Source organism: Gymnogyps californianus, chromosome 24 (genome assembly GCF_018139145.2).
Source record: "Gymnogyps californianus isolate 813 chromosome 24, ASM1813914v2, whole genome shotgun sequence".
In the NCBI taxonomy this organism is placed as follows: Eukaryota; Metazoa; Chordata; class Aves; order Accipitriformes; family Cathartidae; genus Gymnogyps; species Gymnogyps californianus.
In genome coordinates, this window is record NC_059494.1 from 1,648,725 (window position 1) to 1,670,459 (window position 21,735).

At 41.9% G+C, this 21,735-nt stretch overlaps 1 protein-coding gene across 4 annotated transcripts in view; it reads right to left on the minus strand.

Annotated features, from left to right (window-relative positions):
• CRTC1 (CREB regulated transcription coactivator 1) overlaps positions 1-21,203 on the minus strand; it is a 43,121-nt gene extending 21,918 nt beyond the window's left edge. For all 4 annotated transcript variants that reach the window (XM_050910574.1, XM_050910572.1, XM_050910571.1 and 1 more), the window contains exons 1-2: positions 21,078-21,203; positions 866-982 (exon numbers count right to left, since the gene is read on the minus strand). In XM_050910574.1, the coding sequence (XP_050766531.1) occupies positions 866-982; positions 21,078-21,203 (243 nt within the window). The remainder of the gene's footprint in view (positions 1-865; positions 983-21,077) is intronic.
• Between the last annotated feature and the right edge of the window lie 532 nt (positions 21,204-21,735).

Here is a 21,735-nt window from a genome sequence, read left to right on the forward strand (position 1 = left end):
TTTAATTCTTACCACATCCTTGTGAGATAAAATGTAAACATTACTACTCAAAAAAGGAAAACTAATGCAGAAATTTTAATTATTTTGAGCACCCTAAATCAACTAACTATAGAAATCAAGAGTCCCAAAAGTATCCATCACCTAATCCTATCCACTGTACAACATCTTCTGTCCAAACATGCTTACTAACAGGAAAACATTCACATAAAACACTGATTTTCTGTTTATAGTGCATTACCTCTGGAGTCACAACAGCAGGAAAAAAAAAAGCCAGTACATCCCTACATTTATTTTTCATCCAGTCCAAAGAAAAGTGACTATTCTGATACTGGTTTTTGTCCCATTCCCCCTTCTCCTCTCCTAAAATCTGTGCATTACTCCCATGGAACATGCACACCACCGTGGGGTACCTTCTTGCACACCCCCATCTCCCAGTGCTTCCCACATGCCCTTGCATTATTTGCTTCCACTTTTGCTTTGAGTCTACAGTATCTTCGCAGAATATTTCATCACAAATTTGGTACTGAACAAAAAAAAAAAACAACAAACCCACCACCGCCATGAATATTCACTGACAAAGAAATTGCATCGCCTCTGCGTATTCTTGACACAAAAGCATCACGACCAGGGACAGGACAACTAATATCTAACACTAGATATATACAATACAAAAATATCGACACATCCCATACACAACTATACTCCATTCCAAAAGAGCAAATATTGTTTAAAACAGGGTGATCTGCTGAGGCCATGGTGCTGTGTTCTGAACCAGCAGCTAGTTCATGGTCTCCTGTGAGGAAGAAATAGCATCCAGGCACAGCATTAATCAACAAGAAGAAAGAAACACCCTATTTAAACTCACCTGGAAGGGGAGATCCATGGCACTGTTTCCAATCTGATTCACATTTGGCAGTGACCCACCGTAGTACTGGCCACGACTCTGTCCCAGTTGCAAATATTGGGTTTTCTGCAGCTGTAACTAAAAGAAAAGGAGGAGGAAATTGTAAGGGCAACTCATTTCTTTTTCAACTGTTTTAACTGACTCAACTTGACACCATGTCCGTTACCACTGAGAATGGATACCATCTATAAAGAGCATGAATTCAACTTCTGCGAGTGGCTATCAACCTTCTCCACAAAGCACGGTTGGCAAACTGCCATGTTAGGTCTTGTGTGATAGCGTAAAGTGGTGGAAGAAAAATCAACTTCATAGTCAGCGATCATATTCAATTTCCAACAAATAACCACCACGTGAAACCACATGGTTCTTATGTCACTTGCTATTCTGAAAACCGGGACATAAAAAACCCGTGTCAGCCTGATCATGACTCTAATATCAAAATTAACCAGCTGTTCATGGGTGTGCTATACAAATAAGAAAGTCACCTTAATTTAGTATATTGAGGATACTGTTTTACCAAACGTTCAACCTTTTAGCAATCTAGGTAACAGAGATGTTATAGCAAGTTGTAGCTTTCCACCATTAATAAGTGTTCTGGTTTCTTGCACCAGGAAAAGCCCTGTAGAAAGGGCAGAGACAGAGGTTTTCAAAGAAACTCCAACCAATCAAAGAAATAAACCAACAAAGAACTCCTTACTGAACAGGTATACATGAAAATAAATGTGACAATCTGCAAAGTTTCAATAAATGCCAGATAGCACTCTTAAGTTCTGAATGACACCTCTCTACTAAAATATTCTAGTATGCTTTCCCACAGTTGTATACAATTCTGGTGTACAAAAAAGTGTGCAAGAGAGAAAGTTGTTTCTTTTCTATTCAAACGTCAACTTATTTTCATTGTCACTTCTTTTAGAAGACTATACTGTCTCAACAGCTCATTAATAAGAGCTATGATTTTTGATTAATCTTTTGTTAGTGACCTTTCTCAATTTTTTAGTTTAGTAGTACCAATATTTAAAATAATTTCTGATTCAATTCTGTAATGTTCCCACTCAACACATCTAGATTTAATACCATGCTGCCACCAAAGCCCTATTTTAGACTGATAAAGCAGAATTTGCAATCATCTGAACACAACAATCTTGCTCCCAGGGATGCATCTTTCAAGGACTCAAGAAACTACAATTAAAGTAGCAAAGAAATGGGCTTACATAAGTTCCCTCTCCTCCCACTGTGGAGGAGTACATATTTTATAATGTATGTTGTTCCTCACTAGATGTCAACTGGCTGTTTCTGCACTCTGAAATGCAAGAACATTCCTAGATTGGTAGCAAAGAATTGTTTAAAGACTAAATGTTCAGATCTTGGACTAGATGCAGGTTGGTTGCTAAGGTACTGCAGTGTGTACATCAACAAATCTGGTTTAGTTTCATTCAAATAGATCCGAAAGCCTTCGCCTCGCAATGCCAGAATTTTGAAGAGCAAAGTTTGGAAAAGTACTAGAAAACGCGGCATCCCCAAAACTGGATGCTTACATGGGCTTTTTTCTTTACACTTTCTTAAAGCAAAGGAAATGGCAGGATGGAAAGGAGTGGCCCTATCTCTACAGCTTTACCACAAAGGCCCTGAGGTTGAGTGAAGATGTTTGTAGCAAGTGAAGGAAGAGCTAGCACTTTCCGTGTTGACAATGCGATCTAGGCAGAGTCCTCTGATAAAACGGTAATAACACAAGCAGGGATGCTGAGCGGTGTTGACACTGAATATACCACACTGCACACTGATAGCACCAAGATAGGACAGAGAGAAAAGGGACCAGTCTGCTTGTATCATGCCAACACTTCAGGGTATGTATATTAAAATAGTCCCTGAATAGAGGAAAAGAAAATGAGATCACCTCAAGGAAAACAGTGCATGCATTCTTCTGACTTTAAAACTATCCCTAAGAAAGCAACTCAAATACCCTTTATTCACAGAATCTCCCCTAGAAGCCAGCAATTTCCAAATACACAGACAGCCAAAATCTTTATGCTTTAGCTGAGGGACCAAATTAATCCAAAACTTACGAGACGGCTCTTAGCGATGAAGCCTCTCTATGGAACGGGTGCTCCCAAAAGCCTCAACTATTCGGACAGGATACCAGTCACAAAGCGGGTGATGGTTTTTTTCTTAACCAAAGGGCAGATAAATCCTCTCAGCCCGAAGACTGATAAAATATTCACAGTGTGCCGTATCAAATGGTTCAAAAAGATCCCATCTAAAAAAGCAGGAAAGGCCCCCCTCCCGCTTTTCTTTTGCAATCTTTTGACACGCAATTACAATCCAGTGCTCTCTAAGCGATACATGAAATCAGAGAAACGCTCTGTGCTGCTATCACTTCATGAGTCACAGCCCCTCTAACTCATAGCTGCAGATCACTAAAAGCACAATATCAGAACTAGCTGTGCTTTTTGCCTGGCCCGTACATATGTTTTTGTTGTTAAAAAAAGGCTTGCTTGGGATTCCTGCCAAACATTGAAGTAACTATTTCAACAGGTGTTGGTTTCTTTTAAAGAACCTACTATAAGGCACCCAGGGAGGGGAGGGGGGGTTGCTTTATGATTTTTAATGTTTTGGCCTTCCCCAGTATATACCTACCTCAAAGCATAATGTAACAGGGAGGTCACGACCATTTGTCTTTCCACTGCAGTTAAACATGGAAGTGAGGAAACACAAGAGATCCGAGAACGAAAGCGGTTCTCAAAAATGAGCTTGTTAAATGGCTTTGCTGTATCATTAATTTTAGTAACACTACCTTCAATAAACACTTTTGGAGATCCGTGCCAAAAACAAGAAAACTGATTGCTTGTTATTGCTATCATATATCATTACACCAGCGTGTAGATCTGTTATTTGTTCCTCTCTTCAGCCTCCTGCCTTTTAACAGCGAGTGGCCCCCAGACTACGCGGTTTATTGGAGACCATCAACAACTGCCACTTGCAATCTATGAAGATCGAGTGTAAGCAGAGCAGGCCAGTTTGCTGAGCGCCTCAAATCTCCAGCTTTTTAGCTGGTAAGAGAGCACTTTTAAATACTGCGACGTTAGACCTTACCGTCATTCCAACAGGAGATCTCAAGCAAAATCAGCTTGAGTTTTTCAAAGCGGAGGATCAGCAAAAAAGCCTGCAAATTTCACTGCCGTGCTTTGAGATAACTCAGGAATCTCGAGTCTTACTAAGGGGACCTGTGCACAAAGAAAAGCAGCACTGAAAATGAAAACAGACATTGGCTGTGACTAAAATGAACACTTCCCTCTTTCTTCTGTTCAGCTACCTTGTGAGGTGAATTAAGTATATTGCACAATTTCGGGTTGGGGGATTAGGTTTGAAGAGGGGGATTGTGGGGTTTTATTTTAAAAGGAAAAAAAAGCCTTTTCTTAATAGAAAAATTCAGATTACTCTTAAAATGTTAACAAGTCTCATGACAACTCCAGCTTTATCTCCTGGGGTTAGATTCAATTAGTGGCAACTTGCTTTCTATATGAATTTAGATAGTGAAGTACGATAATGAATTACTTAGCGTTCACCAGATATATTAATTTCTTGAACCACGAGAACTTAGTGACTCTACATTACAGCTTTTCCATTTATGTATTATGTGGCCAAGATAATAGCTCCTTGACAGTTGAAAATATTGCTAAATATTCCAGTTCTTTCCTGAGAAAACTTTTGGTAAGGAAAAAGCTTTTGCTTGTTAAACCAGTTTATTTCTGCTTGGCATTCTTGTTCAGAACAAATGTTTCCCAAACGACAGATCCTAACTGAATCTGTCTCCACCAGCATTTCTCTTATGCTACTTAAAGAAAAAATGAAGATTTTAAGTTAAAAATCCAATTTAATCGTTAAAAGTCAAATACTTCTGCATAAGCAGTTTTCTAGAATAGCTGAAAACGTTCCCCAAATAAAAGGTTGATACACTGTTGGTTCACCAGATTTGAAGTTATGTTAAAACCAATAAATTTCTGCAAAGGTGCAAGAGTAACAATCTGCGAGGCAGTAGCAGCATCTTTACAGCAAACAAGAAAAGAATCATTACCTTTCCATGTAGCAATTAGGAATTTGCAAGCAATTACATTCTTAGCTAACAGACAAGTAACATGACATGATCTTACTCTGGCTAATGGAACTAGACACACACAAGTTTGGTAAGAAATCAAAAATATTAGATTTAACACAATTACTGACTTGCTAACAATGGAACATTCTTCCAGATACTAGCTCCTATGTGAACCCATTTATATGAACTACCTTAATGTTTCCATTTAGATTGGGTTAAAGTTTGCTGGATATACAGCTGTGTTTGTAGGGAGAGATTCAAGTTATACAATTAAAAAAAAAAAAAAAAAAAAAAAGAGAGAGAGAGAGAGAAACATATCCCTAAAAGCATATCCAGTTTTCCTACAGACTTTCTAAGTGTCCAAAATATGCAGATGGGAATCAAAGGAAGCATTTATTAAAATTCAACACTTCAACTTCTCTAAATTCTTCCCAAAAAATTCTGGGCAAATTACAAACTTATGGAAAGAACTTAACTGTAATTGAACAGCAAATTTGACACTGGAATTAAGTCAATTAAAACCCACTATAACCATTTCTTTTAAAATGCCCTTTTTAATAGATAAAAATTTGATTCCCATAACCGTAATAAAAGGGTGGAGTGTCTGTTTGATAAAAAAAACCCCTAAGATATCTGATGAATACAGGAAGTAAGATTTAATGATAACTGCTCTTTTGCTGGCTTGCAGTTTCCATACCAAGCTTTCTTATAAATTTTAGCTTTTCACTTTAGAAAGCTTTCTCTTCAGCATGTTGAGGCTAATAAGCAGCAAAACGAGTGCAGATTAAAATTAGAAATCTATTACTAAAGCTTAACTGGAAATCAAATTCTGTTTAAATGATTATCTGGAAGTTTTAGAGACTGCATTGTAGGTAAATCCTGTTGTTCACATCAGTTCAAAGTTTCCCAGTTGGATATGTCTGAAATTTCTCAGGAAGGCTTTCTCCTAAAGCAACCAGAGGCAGGACCTGCCACAGAAAAGAATATACAGTTGCCTGGAGTTTTTAAACTGACTGGGATTGATTTGGCATCCTCAATAATATGTCACTGCTATTTTCCGATCTCTCCCTAGGAATGAACTCACAGCCCAACTCTTGGTAGAAAGGTCTGCCTCAATGAAAAGGCACTTATATTACTATTTTTGGCCTCTCTGCAGAAGAGCCAAAGATAGACAGTAGAGACCAAGTGCCCTTTTATCCTCAGAATTAGACTTTTCAAGTTACACAGGTAGGGCAGCGAGAGAGAAACTTTCCAAGTGCGCACACTCTGCCTCTCCTGTGAGCAAGCACAACGCAGAGAGTCTCCCAAACTACTAATCTGGCTTCTTTCTCCAACATGAAATCAAACACTAAGTCAAACAAACCCTCAAGACAAGTCAGTTACTCAGTGGAATCCCAGTGGAATTATTTTCTTCAAAGGGAGATTTCTTCCCATCCACAATCCTCATGTTGATAAGAAAAGCAAATACAGTCTTAAAAAGAAAGATGAGTTAACATCAATTTAAGGATTCACAGTTATTGCATTTAGATTTAGTGGCAATATAGCCACTAGCTAAAAATCACCTAATTACCCATCTAACTATTAAATTTAAAAAGTTCTTTACGTTTGTGTCCAAGTTGCCAAAACCTATCCAACAACTAACTAACTGCTCTGACCACCAAAGAGTTTGGCTCCTCCCTTCCCTTCAAACTAACCTTTTTCTGTTAATATTCTAAAGTTTGTATTAGAATTCGAATTTTAAAAACTCTGCACTTGCTACCCAACCAATTTCTAAAATTAATATACATCAAAATAACTGCTCATTTACTAAAACCACCCTCCATGAAAGCTGTCTAGAATTTATTTAATTAAATGAGGAAGGATTCACAAATCAATAAAAGAGAATCCTGGTAAGGCAAGGAGAAGAAAATTTAAATGTTAGCCACAATTTCATTAATTATAGCAGGTATTCAGCTGCCAGTCCCTCTCTACATCAACAGACCCAGATGCAATCTCATTAAAGCCAAGAACCTAAAATTAATATCAATAATGAGAAGACACAGAAAGTTATTAGCAGAAAAAAGTTTCATGAGCAACAGAGGATGTAGTTTTATAATACAACCAAGCAGATCACACTGTGGAGAACACAGTCCCCGTGCTCTGGCTGCCTCTTCTTTCGCAGGGAAGCTGTATAACCTTGCCCCTCTCCTTGCACTAGAACTCTTACAACCTGAAAGAAATCTGGTTAAAGAAGTCGAATTAGCAGAAAAACTCTGTGGGTTAGCTTGGTTTCTCTTAACTTGCTCACCACACAACCAGATGAATTTTTGATAGTAGAAGGGAAACAGGAGAGAACAGCGGAAACCAACAAAAGGACGATTTCTTCAACATTCAGACTAACTCAGTTGTACGGTCCAATCTCACATTATGTTTCAGGGCTGCCTACTGAGGCTGATGTGTGAGCAAACCTCATCTTCGCTCTCGCGGAAGCTGGAAGGTATGAAAAGAATGAGTCAAACGAATGACGAGAGAATGGGGCCTCGTGTTAGAGTAACCCAGCATTTCTGTCTTCCCGCTGCTACCAAAGTTCCTCAGGACACTACATGAGCAATTAAGGCCTTCTTCAGAGGCAATTGTTAAATTTCGGGTTACTCAACGCTAAATATCGGGGGTCTGTCAAAATTACAATTGGGGTCTGAAGTACTACTTCTCCTGGAGTCAACTGGACCTGTGCTGTGAGTGTATAAAGCACTTTAAAAACTGAAGACCTGCTGTTGGGTTTTCCCCCGGAGTACCAAGCGTATCAAATTGGACATTCAAACATCAATTTGTTCTATTTTACTGCTTACATCTTAGCTATCCTCCTATAAAATGAGAATAATCACACCAGAAGAATATTGTAAAGATTTAAGTTGTTTTTGAACCACTCAGACTCGGTAACAGCGTAAGGCGTGGAGCACTTCCCTGGGGGTTTAATTATCCTATCAGCAAACCAAAGTTTGACTGGTGCACTCTAAGGCCCAGAGCAATATGCTGAACAATGTGGATAAATCAAGGTATTTAACAGCCTCCCAGTAAGCCACCATTATCTACTTTCCTGCTGAAAGAGGCAGGGGTCTCGGTCTCACTAGGGGAGTGGGGAATATATGATAAATTAATTAAAGACTATCATACTGCTCACGCAGAAGGAGATGAATGAAGATTGGAACGACTTTTGGAATGCTTGACTTTTTAATCTCTATAATGCTTTTACAGTTTTGAGTACAACTGAGAAGTTAATACTGACCGTTTTTACAGTTCTATCAGGTTTTTGACAATTTATTGCAAATAATTAAAAAGACTTTGACTATTTAGACGTTACAGATTAAAATCCACCTACACATGTTATCCAATGGCTGAATAGGTGGCTAAAGAGATGGATGTCTATTTGCAATTTTAGCCCTTTACTTTCATTTTCCAAGTAATTAAAAATTAAATGATGAAATCGAATAACATCAATACTTTCCCCTTGATCTGAGCATGCACCCGCAGAAGTGTGTATATGATAGATGTTTCTCTTCAATCCAAAGAATGCCCTGACAGACAGGGGAAATAAACCTTATGATGTAAACCCACTTCTTTCAAATTGTCTTTCAGAGCACCTAACGCTACTCTGCCTAATATAAAGAAAAAGGTGCAGTATCAGGAAACTACAGTTCAAGTTCTTTGATAAAAGACACTGATTCTCTAGAAAAAGGCTTGACCACAGAGCTAGACAAAAAAATACCTAGAATTACACGGAAGTATGCAGTCTGCTATCAGCCCCTTAAAGCTAATGCATGCTGTAGATATAATAAGGGAACTCTGAAAACTGCGTTCCTCTCAAAATCAGAACACATTTAAATGTGCCTGCTGCAAAGCAAGTGACACTGTTCTTTTATTTTTGAATAATCAGACATTCACGGCAACAATGAAAAGCGAACACGGCACACACAGTAATGCTAGAATAGAAAAAGCGTAGCTAGCTTCTTCACAACTCTTCCTGGCTAATGGAGACAGACTACACAGGCTAATTTATCAAAGGAAAAGAAAAGAATCCCTTGCACTGCTCTCTGATTTGGGCTGTCACAATCAGGAAGAAACGCCATCAAGCCAGATTTCTAAAGTAACTTATTTCCTGCAGTTTCAAGTACTGATCCAACAGCAGCAGTGGATCCAAAAGCACAGCTGTTCCTCCCAGGAAGACTGGTAAAGGAAATGAAGTCTGAAGTTGAGAGGAAAGGTATAATCCGCAGTGATAGCAGCTGCTCCGTCTGGGTCACTTGGGATTTAAAATATTCCATCATCAGCTTTGTAACAAAATGTTTTGCAATGGGTTTTTTTTTTTTTAATTTTAGTATGTTTTTATTTTCATAAAAGTGAAGATTTTAACACTGGCGAGAAACAGACAAGTGCGGACAAGCTGAGCAAAAGTTTCTCTTGCTGCCTCTGCCAATCATATGTGGCCTTCCAATGCTATTAGCATCCTAGCGCAATAGATATTGCAGAGAAAAGTGCTACCAAGCCAAAACAGGAAGCCAAATGTCTACTACAAACTAAGTGAAAACTACCACGAAAAAATCCAGACATATGGTATGAACTGGATTTGAACCCATGCTTTTAGAACTGCTACATCATTGTTTACTCTTCCATCACCGTAACTGTCATTTAAGTCACTTTCAAGTATTTGTTCCATTATCACATCCACATGTCAGGACACAAACAGAAAAACTCTGCAGGCCAGCCAAGCACAGTCATTAAGAAAAATTCAAGAAAAGAAAAAAAATGCATTTTTGCTGCTTTTTTTTTTTTTTAAGAGAACGAATCTGTTGTAATATATTGGAATTTAGCAGCCACAAAAGAGCAACAGCTTTGTTTCTGCCATGCTGAAACACTTCACAACCAACTCTCTACTCATAGCAGAGCTGCAAACACAAAGTCAGCACTACACTTGATTTTTACCAGTGAATAGCTATAGTACGCTACCAAATATACTGTTCAAGGACTGAGGGTTTTCCCAATGCACTAAAATACCCAAATTTTCTCAAAGATTTCAGAAATTAACAACAAAACGGGAGGCGACATATTCAAGGACCAGAACCAAAGGGATTCTGCTACAGGCTGTGAGCGTCCCAGCTCACACAAACGCAGTACCAGGGTCTGCGCAGAGGGAAGGGGAAGCAGAATCCTCCCCCTCTATCTCATGGAGTCAGAGCTTGAAATGACACAGGAGCTCTCTCCACACGCCATGAAAAAACAAACTGGGAATCAGAAGAAGGGTTTTTCATCACTAGAGTAATGAAAACTGCTAGTCAGAGGAAAGGGGACAGAAAGATAGCTAACTTAAAATTTTATAAACCTGATTAAGCTTAAAGGTTACCTGACAGTATTACATATACGCTGCAGTTCCAGCTGCTTACCAGTAAAACTGTGAGGTCTCAAAGGGTGTGCATCTACTGGAACACCTGCGTGAGTCCCTTGCAGCTGCATAAAAGCCTCTACAAAATTAAGACAGTCCTGAATGATTCTGTGCTTTGAAAAGGAGAAAGGAGATGATGGAATAAGTTCTTATCTCCAGTATCTATGCTAGTCATTTGAGGAAGGTATTCCTATCGGTTTATTTTTGGGACTATCTAAAACCATTTAATTTTTGCAGCTAGCGTGTCCATGAAGCTAAGAACTGCAAAGGCAAAGATCGCTTTCTCTCTGTTTTGCAGCCATTATTGTAGGTTCTTCCTCATCAAAAAAAAATCTTGGTCACCTGCCTGATTCACGTAGCGAAGAGCAGAGAACAGGAGAAAAAGCAAACCCGAAAACATTAGATGCAGCCCTAGCCCACACAGCTAAGGTGCAAAGTGTCACTACTATAAACCAACTTAAAATAAACTTCTCCCAACTGGTAACTGTAATACTGCTTTGCCAAAAGCATTATAGTCCAGTCAAATAAATTTCATTCATAAGAGCTGAGACATATATTGATCAGCAAAGCTTAAACAGGAATCATCTGAATCCCAGCCAACTAGCGATCACTACACTTTTAGCACTCCAGGAGAGCCAATTATTACTCATGAGTTCATGATGTTTTCTTCACCTTCCTGTTGAAGAGATTATTTAAGACCTCAAATCACTTAACTGGATTGTTTTGTCCTGTTATGAGTCATCTACAAATTCCAAGGCACCATTAGATTCTCCTTCAGGAGCTGCAACCAACTCCCCAGCTTGCCTCAGCTATAAAATTGTGAGGAAACGGGGTTATAAAAATTACACACATACTCGGATCTCTACCCCCAGATGACTTCTAGAATTCATGTGAAAGCGAAAAGATCTCACCCCCTAATGTACACTTGCTATTTATAAACCACCCCAAATCCACATTACACTCCAAATCAAAAATCCTTTTTCTTGTGAGCCCAAAGAGAACAAACCCGAATGTTTAACTTTTGTGGAGAAAGAGGGAGGGGAGAGGGAAGAAGGTAGTAGCATTTAATGCTGCAAATTTTTTATTATTTATTTCTGTTTTACACCAGCAGAACTTTGAACAGTGGCACTTCTTTACGCATAGGCTGCATTTCACTTTCTCCAAAGAATGAACTAATATGAACTATTTTATGTTTGGGGGTTTGAGGGCAAAGAATCAGTAAGAACACATCTCGCAGAATTTTAATAAATAAATAAAGCAATAATAATAAATAATAAAATTTAATGCACAGGCTGTCACTCTGTGTTTAAAAACACTTTGCTATTTCTGGTGAACAAAGGTTTACTGTTTAAAACTTAACAGTCACAACTGAGTAGCAAGTAAAAACAGGATACAGCACAACTAGAGACTTAAAATAGTGACTATTCTTCAGAGTTCTGCTCTATCACCGGGCAGAGCGCCAAGCTAAGCTACAATATGAACCAAACCTGATTTGCACTGCTTTTAAAAACAAACCAGATCCCGTGTCAATTCTGCAAATGCCACCCTTCTTTTCTGAAAGGGTTTCAAAAAGAGAAAGGCATGTATGTTGCTGATAATTCAATATAATACATGAGGGAGGACTCATACTTGAAGCTTATTGATTATTTGATATCCGGAAGGCAAAGAATTCTTTTTGCTATATTTAAATCTAGCGCGACGCTCTCAAAATCTATTTATTTTAATGAACGTTGTTAGCTAACAATGTACTTTTAAAGAAAATACTCATTCTGAGCAGGCCAACATATCTTTTTGCTGGTTGATGGATGACACTTCAGAGAGCGACGGAAAATGAGTGCCCAGTCTAAAAAAAAAAGTCGCTAAACCATCCCCGTTCCTCCTATTGAAATGTCTCAGAGAAGATGAAATAAAAGCAGAGATGCCCTCATTAAGCAAGATAAAAATAGCTTTTATGTTCCATTTTTTATTTTTAGCTAAAGAATGAAAATTCAGTTATGTAACCCTACAAGTTTCGTAAATTAGGAGACAAGCAGGGCATGTTTGCACTCTTCAGAGTTTATTAGTTATCAGGAGAGCACCTAACTCTGCACTGATAGTAGCCACAAGCGCAGCTGGTTCAGTTAAGAACCTACTGGTACAGAATAAACGTGTGATTTAGCTGCTGCCGCCGAGGCTCACGTTGGTTCACATGCAGAGAAAGCCATTTCACGATGACCTTCAGCTCGTGATACCAAGAGAACGCTTCACCAGTCCCCAAAACCACCATGGCCTTTGCAGCATGTTCTTCCCTCCATCAATACCTCCCACCGCAGCTCAACCTTAAGCCCTCCTATTACAGCTCAAGAAACCGTTTGTAGCTCTTAAGATGAGGCATCAGACAATTCTCTAGGTATTAAAAATATCTGCCATTAGAGTCAAAATTCTTCGAATGCAAAAGGCTCGTACAATGTAATCAATTCACTGCACAAGAGAAAAATCTAATTACAATGAGAAGGTCAATAAGACATTTGAACCCGAGTAGGCTGCTGGAAACTTGTGCAATATTTAAGATAGTATTTTTGCTCTTCCCTCACCAGTGGACAAATGCTACAGAGGTGGCGAGGGGGAACAGGGTCTCGTGGAATTGCGATTAAAAGACTGCAACAAGGACAATCCTTGTCCATTGCGTGTGCAGACAAAACAAGGAGAAACCCAGTAACAGCACTCCAATAATTGGTGGCTGCTGAACGGATGCCATGAATACAATCTACATAAGACTTTGCAAGGAAAGAAAAAGGTGAAAAGTCAGTATATTAAACAATCACTGTCTTCCCTTTTGCCACTGAGGTTGTTTTATTTCCCTTAATCCAGCTTATGGATCTCAAAACACCACTTACGGACTCCAGAGCTAGAAAAATTTTCCGCACAGCTTCACATCGCTACAAGATGCTACTTCTACAACAGGTCTAAAGAGGCACCAATGTACAGAAAGGGAGGTCACAAGTAACTGATACGCTTTCTGAGTTGAGAACTACCACCATCTGCCTGAAAATACATATATTTTGGAAAATCAACTCAAATTCCCTCCCCTTTGAGACTTCAGCAGTCCAAGGAAAATAATACTAACATAAATAGTAATAGTTGGCTATCAAAATTAATTGAAAATTCATCTAACAGAACTGCAGTCTGGCATTAACACATCTTACTACTATGTAGTGATAAGTAACCATACTAAAAAACACAAGCGAGTAGCCCAGCAGGGATATCACAGAGGATATTTTCCCAGTCATCAAGAAAACTGATAGACCAAGCAGGCAAGAAAGTAAATACACACTGAGAAAATCTGCCTGTAAAATACAGACTTTTAGACAAGGATCGTCAAGTGCTGTAGAATTATTACTGAAGCCTAAAGCCAGAACGCATCATTTCATTCTCCTCTATTTAAGACCCATTTTTTGTGGGTGTGTGTTGTTGTTGTTTTATTGCAAAGGATTGTTCTGGTACAAGGCGAAGAATTTTCAGTTCCCAAGAAATAATTCGCAAAACAAGACTATTATCAACACTCAGTTACAACTTTATAATTTATAAAGTACCAATGAGATCATACAAAAACATCCCTGGTTGACAAATATGCACTTTTGCAACGCTCATTTGGCTCGACAAGTACCAATGGAGATCTTGACAGAAATCTTATTCCTGGATATCACTTACACAGCACTAAACATGCTATGCAAATCATTTAAAACAAATCAAAGCAACATTTTAAATATTAACTCCTACGCACTATCAGATACGCTGATCTTAGCTAATGAGTTAATAAAGACTCACAAGTTTGGCTACCGCCTCAAGTTTACAGCAAACCCTTTGCGACCCCATTTGTTTATCGAAATGCAAGTAGTTTAGACCAAAAAAAAAAAAAAAAAAAGGGAAGCAGCACCAAGGTTGCAACGGGTTGCTGTCACAAAATGAACACTGCTGCAAGCTTATGTTCACAAAAAATCTACCAGATTTTGACAGTTTGCTTCTTTTCACCCTATCAGCTACCATATACCCTTAACTACAAAGCAACAGCTACTCCAGCACATCTACAGAAACACCGGGGTAAAATTCCAGCCATCACAACCAGAAATGTTATTTTAAAAAAGAAAAGCTTATTTTCTTTATTTTTTTAAGATACAGTATTACATTTGCTGAAAAGTGCCCTGAAATATACTTGAGTTTCAGATCCTACATTAGGTACAAAAATATTGATGCCAGCGTGGAACATACCATTAGAGACTGATCGATGCTGTCGGGGAGGTTGACAAAACCGCTGTAACGCAGCCCAAGAAAATGCTCCTTTGCAATTAGAGACAGATAATAGAAACCAAAGACAAATACTTAGCCTTTAAGACATTTTGTTTAAATCCCTATTGATCATTTTTGAGAAGATGTCTACTTTTTGCCAAATTAGTATTTTATTACTACTACAATGAAAGCGCCTAGAAATACTCGGTAATTTCTCACAGAACAACTTACACGTCTAGTCAGAGCAGGAAACTGCCTGGGCTAAACCTCACCTCAAAAAAACCCCAAACCCATCAGTTTCATTTAATATGGTCAACCCCTGATGCAACCCACCGCGTGGCCATGCCAGAGCTTGCACTAACACGGCACTGGGCAGCTGCAGGAGTAAAAGCTTACACGAGCGTAAATGTGCACAATGCTGCTGCCTCAGCAAAGAATCGGGGTCTTGATCTTGATAAGGTACGGTAAATGCTTCATAACTAAAATCAATGACATCAATAAATTGATTATAAAACTGAAAACAAATGGTTAGTGCTAGAAGTAGCAGTTTGATGAATAGCAGATTAAAATAAATGTTGTTTCCAAATCAGCACACGTAATCCAAGATGGTTAGAAAAATAAAAATGCAGTTTACAGGATAAAAAAAATAAAATAAAAAAAGTCGTCTGATTGAGAAACCTAACTACAGTTAAAAAGGGTTTACAACACTACATCCTTACACAATCACATTATGGGCTTTCCAGGTCTTAGGGGTTTCCTCTCCTCGTTTTGTTTGGGTTTTTTTTTTCGCTGCGTAAAGAACAGATCTTTTCTGTTTCATCTAACAGGAACTGAAGAAAGCTTGTGTCTAGGCCACACGGCTACTAAAATAATTTTTCAGTACAACATATTCTTGAAAAACACTTTCAGGAATGATTCCTGTTGTATCGTTTTGTGGTTTAATGCTTTACTTATGCAGAGAACACTCGTTTACCTCTGCCTTTCTACTGAAGCCAGTACATAATTCAGATTAACACAGCATCAACTCCTCCTGTTGACTGATGTTTTTGCCATGTCTGTAACTTCTGCAGGAGGTTTGTAGCTCCTATATTCACAACTATAACTCAAAGTCATCAAAACTACAAACTTCAATTTGTAAACACAAGACCAAGAAAATCAGTATCTAGACCCAAAACTTTTCAGGATCTTAACTACAGGCAAAGCTCACCTCTGCAAGAACGGCTTTGCAGCTCGGTAATTGTCTTCAAAGGAAAACCCCAAATCACTTCAAAGAGTTGGAAGAGCTGACTGTACATAACCTTGAGAACGTATTCTCTTACTAAATGAGTAGCTTCTATAAATGCAAATTACTGCAAATGCTCTCCAACGCTGAAGCTAAAGAAAACCTAAATGCAGCACACTGAGCTGAGTTCCACATGTTCATCCTGTGAATTACAATTAATACATTGAAATACAGTGGTTGTACAACCATAGTTTCACGTGCCCACAGTTCCTTCGTAGCTTTGCTACGTCATTAAAACAGACAGACTGGGCCACTGCACAGAAAAAGACGTTGCCTGAGAGCTGAAGCAAGCAGCTGTAATGCATGGTAATGACGGAATAATAATAAAAAAAGTCATTGTCTCCTTAAAAAAAAACACAACAAAAACCTGACTGGGTTTACCAGAAGAAACATTACACTGCTAACTGAAGTCTGCGAGTTCTCCAGCATGGCATATCAGAAGCTGACTCGCATGTTTACCTTGGACAGCTCAGACAAGTTAAGGAAAGCCGAGTGTTGCACGAGAACAGAGATTCTTTGTGCCCCCGCGGGTAGCTCACCTCCGCATTTTCACTCTTTGATTTACAATAATTCTTTCAAAGAATTAACGACACTGCACCATTATTTCAGCACGTTCGATGCAGTTACTCGCCCAGCCTGTCTTTGTCAAAAGAACGACGATGCCCACAGCCGCTGGTACAGCTGCTATGATGTGGGGAGCGTATTTGGCGGTACGGAAACCAACTGACTTGGTTCTGTGTCCTGCTTCATCAGAGAAATTAGAGGAAGATCACAGATGAAGCTTAAGTGACCTATTTCTTGGTCTGGAAACGTGCAAATTCAGGGTCCAAACCCTGTATCTGGGAAAGTAACAAAGAAGAAAAACACTGTCTAGAGCTTGAAAAATTAACATTTCTGTTTTGAGAGAAACTCACTATACTATTAACTTGAACAAAACTACTTCCAGCTGAAAGCATTAATCTCCATGCTTGGAGGGCTCAGTCCTGATTTTGATGCATTTCTTTAATATCTTTCAGACATTCAAAAATGCTATTACGTAGTCAGGAATTTCTTTTTTATCAAATTATTTAATAAAAACATGCTGAAGACATTTAGGAAACATTGCGACACTATCATCATCATTAGTGTTTCTCATTTTGAAAACCACAGATTAGCATTCCTGATTTAACTAAGTTTTTAAATACTGTTTTGCATACTATCTACATCAAACGATGATCTGTGAATGTACAAAGAGACATTTTGATCTCTTCCGCAGCCACCAAGAACAAGTAAACCAGTGACTGTCTCATACGTAAATACAAATTTTCTTACAGGGAGGTGTGTGCCTGTGTATGTGTTTTACACACACGCGAATACAAACTATGGGGTTTTCACTTGATTTTTATTTAATTTCACTTCAGTCAAATGGCCATCTACGGATAGCTATGCCAGTACAATATATTCCACTTGAAAAAATTAAACTAAAACAGGATCTTCATATTAAAAATATTCAGGTTTAAAATACAAACACCAACTTTTTACTTCACATAGTTTTCAAGAACTCGAAAAAAGCAACGTAGGCACGCACAACTTTTGATAACACCTAAAAATACGCAAGCAAACCCTGTCACGGCACCATCATACGGATTGACAAGGCATTGAATTATGTACTTGGGAACACAGAAAATAAGTTTTGTGTCACTGAGGAATGTAGGTTATTACTAAAGATCCTCTTTTTGAGAAGTGCCGTGAGGAGCAGCTCACTGAGACACCTTCTGCAAGTTGCCTGCATGGGGGGCTTTGTGTGCAGGAAACAACTGTATAAAGGGTGCTGGAATTTTGCAGAATGTTTCCAAACATCACCGTTAACCTGTTTTTTCTTCCCGTTTTCACTCCAGTAACATCCACATCAGCACAGCTCTCCAGGCTGGTGGGGCTGGGAGACAGCACTGGCTGGCAGGTTTTTGGAGTCAGGGGTTTGGGGGTGGGGGGGAGTGGGGGGTGTCTTTTTTTTAAGGTAAGACTGCAAGGTCCATAAGAGGGAGCTCAAACACAGCTCTGGCTGAAATCTCTCAAAACTAAGTGACTTTAACAATGTATATTAAAAAAACAATCCTGGAAACCTGAGAACATCTCCAACTGAACAAGAACCACCTTTAAAACGCAGGTCACAAGCTATGCCCAAATTTTCTTTAAAAATCTTACATTCTCCAGCATTTGAAGAGCCATACATTGAAGAGTTCAACACTATCTGTGTTATCCTGCACGTTAATGTTTTGTTAATTGCAATTTTAAAGGGCAGCAACAGCCTTGTATGAGTTAAATACATGCAACGCAGCAAGCATCACTGGGCTGTGTTACAACAGAAATTTAGAGTAGGCCCTGGTAAACAACCGTCCTTAAAACACAGGAATCAGTGCCGTTCTAAAATTTCATGCTTCACATAAAAAAGGAAAGGAGCAGAACCACAAGCAAAATACAGGAGTCAATGTCACACAGAAAAAACAACCTCCCCCTCTTCTCACCCACTTTGTTACTATGGGACTCGCAGAAATCTCTGGATTATAAACACGAAGGTCCCACTCACAAGACAATTAAGCAGCTCCAGTGCTTCTATCGGCCACCCACCTCCACGACTCTTCACAAGGTCTGTGTCTCCCAGAAAAGCTAAAATGCATTCTTGAATATGGCAGCTGAAAGACAGGACTTTGTTGCTCCTGAGAATAGGGGAACACTTTTGAAACCAAAGCGATTTATTTTTCAAAGGAATTCTTTTTTTTCCAACTGAATAGTGAGGGCAACAGAGAAAGAAGGAGTTAATATCATGCTCTGTTTTGTCCTGGGCAAGAAAGATGTATCATAACTTAAAAATCTCAGATGGACCGAACAGCATAAATAGGTGGAAGATTACCAAGTCAGAAAGCAAGCTCAGAAACAGCATGTGTATGCACAAGAAATGGTGGACCAGTAGTTCTCTGCCTCTGCTACCACCAGTAACTAACAATAAAACAGACAAGATGGTAAACATTGCAAAAAGACAATTACTAATAATGAAAAGGCAACAGAAATTTTGGGCTGCTTCCACAAACTGAGTAACGCATTTTCAAACTGACAGCAAAGTGTTGGTTGCCAAATGAAAATGAGAGCAAAGTTGTGCTTAACCCCTTTTTGCTTTTATACCGCATTTTAAACACAGATGAAATCATGGAATTTAGAAGAAAAAGTCTACAAAGGAGACATTTTACTCAGCTATTTGGTCAGTGTTTCCATCACTTCAGTACCCAGAATCCTCAGAAAACTTATTCATCTCGGGTCCTTTTCTCAATACCAGGTTCTTGAAAATAAGATGGGTTTCCATCTGCAAAACCTGGATTAGGAACACTCAGATTTGGCAGAAACTGAATTAGGATTCTGACTTATCTTGCGGAAGGTGAATGCTAACCGTAAGAGTTAATTGAAGGACAACCTGTAATTGCAGACTTCAAGAACTCTCTCTCTCAAGAATAGCCAGCTCTCGAGCGGCAGCCAAGGAGTGACCACCAAAATGCAAAACCCCGGGGTACTGAGCTACGCAGGCATGACAGAGGTGCAAGAAACAAGACGACTCCAGCGACTGCAAACATCTCTAAATTGTCCTCGCTCTGCTCTCAACTAACGCTAACAGTAACTCTAACAGCATCCTCTATGAAACATCAACAAATAGTTTAGCGTGAACAAAGCTTCAGCCTCACACCTTCCCAAGCGGAGCCGACAGAAGCAGCATGCCTTTCTTTTACATCTGACCAGCAGCAGCACCAATTCAAAACAAATATTTACCCTATCCTGCAGCAGAGGAATAAAAGGAAACGTTTTACTGCAAATCCAACTGTATGTTCTCTTGTTCCCATTCCTGCGAACGTTCAGCCACAAACAAGATCGTAAATTTTCTTCAAACAGTTAAAAGAAAAACAAAAATGTTGACACAAGCAGGTGAGACAACAACCATACAGAAAAGCTCTGACATCTCTATATTTAAACCAGAAAAGGCATCTGATGTTCAGAAAGCGCATTCGTTATGCCGTTAATTTCTGCTGATGGGCTTTGCAGAGACATCAGAAGCCAGGGAGGATTTGGAAGTGCAGCAATTTGCACCTACGACAACTGGAGAAGAACAGGAACAACACTAGTGACACCAAGTCCGGCAGCTCCGGCCGGGTCTCTGCACGCCCGTGGGCGCTCCGTGCCCGCACACCCCCGCAGCGGGGAAACCAGGGCTTTACCTGCCGGCGGCGTGGGGCAGGAGCCTGCCCTGCCCGCACCTGAAGGAGCAGGGGATGCTCCGCAGGGCCCTGAGGGAAGCGCTCCTTAGGCAGGGGGGTGCAAGGCTGGGACCCCCCCCCCCGCCTCAATCTGGGCTTGTCCCGGGGTGAGGAACAGACCCTGGTGAAGGAACCGGGACCCCCACCTCAGACCTGGGCCTGTCCTGGGGTGAAGGAACCGGGACCCCCCCCTCACACCCGGGTGAAGGAACCGGGACCCCTCCCCTCAGACCCGGGCCTGTCCCGGGTGAGGAACCGGGACCCTCCTCAGACCCGTCCCAGGGAAGAGGGGGTCCCCCCCGACGGAGCCCCCACCCAGCCGGGCCCGCTCCGGCAGAGACGTGAGGGGGCTGCCCCGACCCTGCCCCGGGGCACAGCCTCCGCTCCGACGGGGGGACCGGGGACTCCCCCGCCCCGCCAGGCCCTGCCCCGCGGAGCGCACCTGCCCCCGCCGCCCCGGCCTGTCCCGCCTGGCGGCAGGTGCCGCTCTACGGAGGATGCTCCGGGCCGCGGGCGGCGCGGGCCGGGCCGGGTGCCGGGGAAACGGGGGGGACGGGGGGGACGGAGAGGGGGGGGGGACGAGAAGGGGGGGGGGAGAACGGGGGAGGGGGCGGCGCACGGCCCCCCGCCCCACGCCGAGGGCACCGCCCGCCCCCGCCAGGGGGCGCTGCCCGCCGCCCCGCCCGCCGCGCGCCGCCGCTGCCCCCGGGCCGAGGGGCGCCGCGGGGGGCGCCGCCCCTCCCCCACCCACCCCCCGCCCGCCTCCGCCGGGGGCGCGCGCGCTGGGCGGGCGGCGGGGGCGCGCGCGCGCGGGCGGGCGAGCGGCGGCGGCGGCTCACCCGGTGGGCGCGGGTCAGGCTCAGGTCCTTCATGACCTCCTCGAAGGCCGCCGTCTCCTCCGCCTGCTTCTGGTTGTGCAGCGCGATCTTCTCGCTGAATTTCCGCGGGTTGTTCGAGGCCGCCATCTTCCCCCGTCCGCATCCCCCTCCCCGCGCCGGAGGGGGCGAGGCGCATGCGCCGGGCGGGCCGGCCGGGCGGGTGGGGGGCTGCAAGGCGCCTGCGCGGCGGCGGCGCGGGGCGGGAGGGGGCGGCGAGGGGGCGGAGGAGCGCATGCGCGGGGCCACCGGCGGCGCGCGCGGGAGGAGGCGGCCGGCGGCGCGCTTGCGCAGCAGAGGGGCTTCCCCCCGTCGACGTGCGTGGGGAGGGGGCGCGCGGTGCGCATGCGCGCTGCCGGCCGGGCGGGCGCTCTGAGGCGGCGGCGGCAGCGGGGCCGGCGTCACTCCGTTCCTGCTGCTGCCCCCCGCGCTTTCGTTCTTCTCTCCCGGGCGGGGAGACGGCTCGCTTGGGACCACAGCAGCCTCTTCCGGAGCTTGCGGGCATCCCCGCCTCCGTGGTGCCCCGGCCCGGGGCCAGGTGTCTTCGGGCAGGCCCCGCGCGTCGAGGCTGAGGGCGCTTCCCGCCAAAACTTTGCGTGGTCTTTCGTGTCGTCTCCGGTGT